The 5,330-nt window shown below is 19.5% G+C and overlaps 3 protein-coding genes across 3 annotated transcripts in view; 2 read left to right on the forward strand and 1 right to left on the reverse strand.

Moving 5' to 3' along the window:
* Positions 1 to 791: 791 nt before the first annotated feature.
* On the forward strand, positions 792 to 1,867 carry PF3D7_1026800 (40S ribosomal protein S2; the record flags this gene model as incomplete). The annotated part of the gene is made up of 2 exons (XM_001347512.1): positions 792 to 854; positions 1,139 to 1,867. 2 exons carry the CDS (start codon positions 792 to 794, stop codon positions 1,865 to 1,867), a joined length of 792 nt encoding a protein of 263 aa, XP_001347548.1.
* Positions 1,868 to 3,112: 1,245 nt separating this feature from the next.
* On the forward strand, positions 3,113 to 3,997 carry PF3D7_1026900 (biotin--protein ligase 1; the record flags this gene model as incomplete). The annotated part of the gene is made up of 1 exon (XM_002585368.1): positions 3,113 to 3,997. The coding sequence occupies one exon, from the start codon at positions 3,113 to 3,115 to the stop codon at positions 3,995 to 3,997; it is 885 nt and encodes a 294-aa protein (XP_002585414.1).
* Positions 3,998 to 4,352: 355 nt separating this feature from the next.
* PF3D7_1027000 (conserved Plasmodium protein, unknown function) overlaps positions 4,353 to 5,330 on the reverse strand; it is a gene marked incomplete at both ends in the record, with an annotated part of 5,436 nt that continues 4,458 nt past the window's right edge. Inside the window, one exon of the mRNA XM_001347513.1 lies at positions 4,353 to 5,330. This exon is cut by the window's right edge and continues 4,458 nt beyond it. Coding sequence (XP_001347549.1) covers positions 4,353 to 5,330 — 978 coding nt within the window.

The raw sequence follows: 5,330 nt of genomic DNA on the forward strand, positions 1-5,330 counted from the left end.
AACATACATTATTTAAATATTCATAAGCAATATATTTTACATATATATATATATATATATATATATATAATTATTTTTTTATATGTTCTTTTTTTATTTATATTTTTCATGTTATTATAAAAAATATGATATATAATAAATAATAAATTATATACATTATTATTATATTTAAAATATATATAATAAATTACATATATTATATATATATATATTTATTTATTTTTGATATATAAATATAAATAACTTGATTTATATATGTAATATTTATACAATTATATTCTTGTAGATTATTGTTAAAGAGCCAAGATTATTATTAATTATATTTATATAAAAAATATTACAAGGATTTTATTTATAATTTAAAAACAAATATATGAAATAATATTATATATATATATATAATTATATATGTATATAAAAACATATAAAATATGTATATTTTATAAATCAATAATTATTTAAAAAAAAAAAAAAAAAAAAAAAATAATAATAATAATAATATAAGCTTTTATATATATATATATAATTATAATAGTTTTTATTTGTATAATAATATCCATTTTTGTGTTATTATATTTTACAAAAAAAAAAAAAATAAAAAAAAAAATATATATATATATATATATATTTATTTACATATATATAACAATATATATATATATTTTTTTTTTATTTTTTTTGATTTAAAAGATATAAGAATATATAGGAAGAGTATATAAATTTATAAGAATATATATTGTTATTATTATATAATAGATTTGTGTTATAAGAAAATATTTATTTCAAAAAAAATGAGTAACAAAAAAGGTCAATCCCCCAAAGAAGAGAGCATTGCTAAGATGCTTATATGTAAAGTAAGTTTAATAAAAATAAATAAATAAATTAATATATTAAATAAATAAATAAATAATGTGAATATACGTACCTATATATATATATATATATATATATATATATATATATATATTATATGTATTATGCATATGTATATATTTATATATATTTGTTAAGGCCAATTTGTTGGAAATATATTTATACAGGCCCAAAAAAATAGTGTACATATAAAAATATATATATATATATATATATATATATTTATTTATTTATTTATTTATTTTTTTTTTTTTCCTTATGTTAGGTGCATATAGGTACAAAAAATTTAGAGAACAAGATGAAAAGATACGTTTATACGAGAGCAAAGGATGGTGTACATATTATAAACTTAGCGAAGACATATGAGAAATTACAGCTTGCTGCACGAATTATCGTAGCTATAAGCAACCCAGCAGATGTAGTAGTTGTATCAGCAAGACCTTTTGGAAGTAGAGCTGTGTTAAAATTTGCTCAGTATACAGGAGCACAAGCCATAGCCGGTAGATGGACTCCTGGTATGTTAACAAATCAAATTATCCAAAAATTTACAGAACCAAGATTATTAATTGTAACGGATCCAAGAACAGATGCACAATCGGTTAAAGAATCTGCATATGCAAATATCCCTGTAATAGCATTATGTGATTCAGATTCTCCTTTAGAACACGTAGATATTGCAATACCATGTAATAATAAAGGAAAAGAATCCATTGCACTTATGTATTGGTTATTAGCTCAAGAAGTATTATATTTAAAGGGTGTTATTCCAAGATCAGAACCCTGGAATGTAATGGTTGACATGTTTTTATGGAGAGACCCAGAACAATTTGAATTAAAAAATCTAGCTAATGAAGAAAATACACCAACCGCTCCACATTTAATTGAAAATCAATATGCCGCTGAAGCTCCTTATGATGAATGGACCAAGAAAGAAGAATGGAATGATAATACAAATGAGGATTGGAAAAATCCAATAGCCGCTGAAGAGTGGTAATTCCAGAAATATATTAACAAGGAAAATATAAAAATAAAACAATTATATATATATATATATATATATATATATTATATATATATATATCAAAATATTATGGAACATTAAACAACAAAAAAAAAAAAAAAAAAATGTGGGTATATAACATGTATAATATCAAATTGTTCAATTTGATTGTAGCACTTGTTTTTTGCATTTATAACAAAAAAAAAAAAAAAAAAAAAAAAATAATAATATAATTTCCCACCTTCCAAATAATAAATAAATATATACATATATTTATTTATATATATATTTATTTATTTATTTATTTATTTATATAATGTTCATATAAACACATATATTTTTATGTTAATTATATACGCCTTATTTTTATATCGATTTTGTATTTAATATTTCCCCTTTTTACATAGAACATATGAATTTATTATTTTTTTTTTTTTTTTTTAAAATTAACTATCCAAATGAAACTAAAAATATTAAAAAAAAAAATTTTTCTTTTTTTTTTATATAATTCTCAAAATAGGTATTATGTGTATTTATGCATATTTATTAAGGATTCACGGTGATATTATTCCTATATATTATATGTGTCTCCATAATATAATTTAAATATGTATGAATGGTGTATGCTTCCTTTTTTCTTTATAAGTACGGAGATAATAAGTACCTTTTGCATGTGGCATGCTTTTTTTTTGATAAGAATAAGTAGCCACCTTAAAGGGGCAAAAAAATAAAGTAAAATAAAATAAAATAAAATAAAATGGACGTATTATTTTTCTTAAAAGAATTATATGAATATATATTTTATTTGTATTAAATTCTATATATAATATTTCTTTCAAGAATGATCGATTATGCATAATACACAAAAAAAATAAAAAATTTTGCATGTTCCTATGTATGTCCGTATGTGTTTATATATATGTTCTTCGTTAAAAAAAAAAAAAAAAAAAATTTACATGATATGTAATATGTTATATATATATATAGATATATATGTAACAGCTTAATAGTTCCTTTGTAAATTATGAAAAAATATATTTTATATATTTTTACAATCAATTTAGTATATTCATTTTAATCACCACACAACGATACAATTTGTTACAATATAATTTAATGTACATGTGAATATATATATATATATATATATATATATATATTTATATATATTTATATATATTTATATATTTATTGGTGTGTTTGTTTATGTATTATTTATTTTATTTTTTTTTTTTTTGAATGGAGGAAGGTCGCAAAATTTTTGAAAGGTTTTACGAAGATATCAATAGTTTACATCTACATTTTGAGTATCTCGATTCCACACAACAATATTGTATAAGAAATATGAAAAAATTTATAGAAGATAATAAATTGAGAGATGATAATATGATAATTGTTAGTTGTGATAAACAATATCATGGTATTGGAACACGAGATACTTACAAGAACGAAGACAGGATATGGTTATCTGAGGAAGGCAATGTGTTTGTAACATTTTTATTTTTATGGAATGACAATTTAATAGATAAAGTGAAATTATTAACACAGACATGTACTGTAGCTATAAGCAAAACGTTAGAAAGTTTTTATTTAGTAACACAAATAAAATGGATAAATGATGTATATGTTAATTATAAAAAAATTTCAGGATGTCTAATTCATATGTATGATCATATGGAAAATCAAAAAGATCACAACATAATGAACAATAATAATAATAACAAGAAGAAAATATGTTTATTGGTAGGTATAGGAATTAATGTAAATTTAGAAGATCAACATAATATCTTAAATAATAATTATACATCTATAAAAAAAGAATATTTACAAGATTTTGATACTCCAAAATTAATTCCAACAGTCGAACAAATAACATTAAAGCTCATAATAAATGTAAAGCATGCTATAAATACATTGTGTAAAGAAGGATTCACAGAATTCTTAAACTATATCATAAGTAGATTGTTGTATAAAGACAAAAAAGTTATAATAAATCAAGACAACCAATATATTGTGGGTTATTTAAAAGGATTGTTACATGATGGATCACTCCTTTTGTTTACAGAAGATAATAAATTTATTAACGTGCACACGGGACGCTTACATGTAAAGGATGATGACTAAAATATGGACACACAAATATAAATAAATAAAAATATATATATATATATATATATATTGTCTTAATGTCACATATATATTTTTAAAAAGAAAACTTTTATTTAAATAATATATACATTTACATGTGTGAATTTATAACTTTAATAATTTCTTTTTATAAGAGAGTTCATTTTTTGAAAATGTTTATCAAATTATAACTTGAGAAAAAAAACAAAATAATATAAAATAATATATATATATATATATATATATATATGCATTTATGTATGTGCTTGTGCGCACCGATAATATAGCCAAGATATATGTATGTCACTCTAAATATTCCTTTTTCATTTAAATATGTAAATATGCAAATATGTTAATTTTCCCTTTTAATTTTACATTCTAAAGTATTATATCCATAGAGGCTCGTATAATAGATATCGTCTCCTTGGATATCTTCTTTTGTGGTCATTTGGTATTTATTATTTAAAATATTATTGTTATTTTTTCCTGATGATAGATTTTTCTGTGTTGGATGTACAAAAAGGTGTTTATGAAAGTGTTTATTTATATTATAAGAAAGATTATGATTATCTAAGGAAACATTATTTTTAAAATGATCATTATTAATATTGTTACTATATATATTATTACTATATATATTATTACTATATATATTATTACTATATATATTATTATTATTATTAAGGATGTCATTTTTGGTTGTATTTTCTTCCTTTATATGATTAACATTTTTATTAATTTTACATTCGAATGAATATATATTTTGGTTATTTTTCAGATTATTGATTTCTTGAAAATTAGCTTTATTATTAATGTAATTCATTTTGTTACTTTGTAATATAGAATCCATTTTATTATGTTGATGTATAATATTTTTATGTATATCGAATATATAATTATTATCCTTTTTTTCATAAAGATTTTTTTTTTTAATAGACATATTATTAGATTCTTTTTTTTTTTTTTTTATGTTATCATCTATATATATGATATTATTTTTGATTTGTTCTTTATTATATGCAATATTATGTTGATATAAATTTTTATCTTGATTAATAAAAACATTATTAGAATCTTTATAATCATTTTGATGATCATGTGACAAATTTACATTTTTCGTATTATCTTTTTTGTCTTTTATTTGTGATATAATATTATTTAAATAAATTTCTTTTATTTCATTTTTTTCTTTGATATCATGAATATCTATTCTTATGGAAACCATGTCCTTCTTCATACAATTTTTTAAGACCCCCCAGTTTTTATATCCAAACCAAGGTATTGTCGAAATATTATAACATGTATATTTTTTTCTATATATACCACAAGT

The sequence above is a fragment of the Plasmodium falciparum genome (assembly GCF_000002765.6).
Source record: "Plasmodium falciparum 3D7 genome assembly, chromosome: 10".
Lineage (NCBI taxonomy): Eukaryota > Apicomplexa > Aconoidasida > Haemosporida > Plasmodiidae > Plasmodium > Plasmodium falciparum.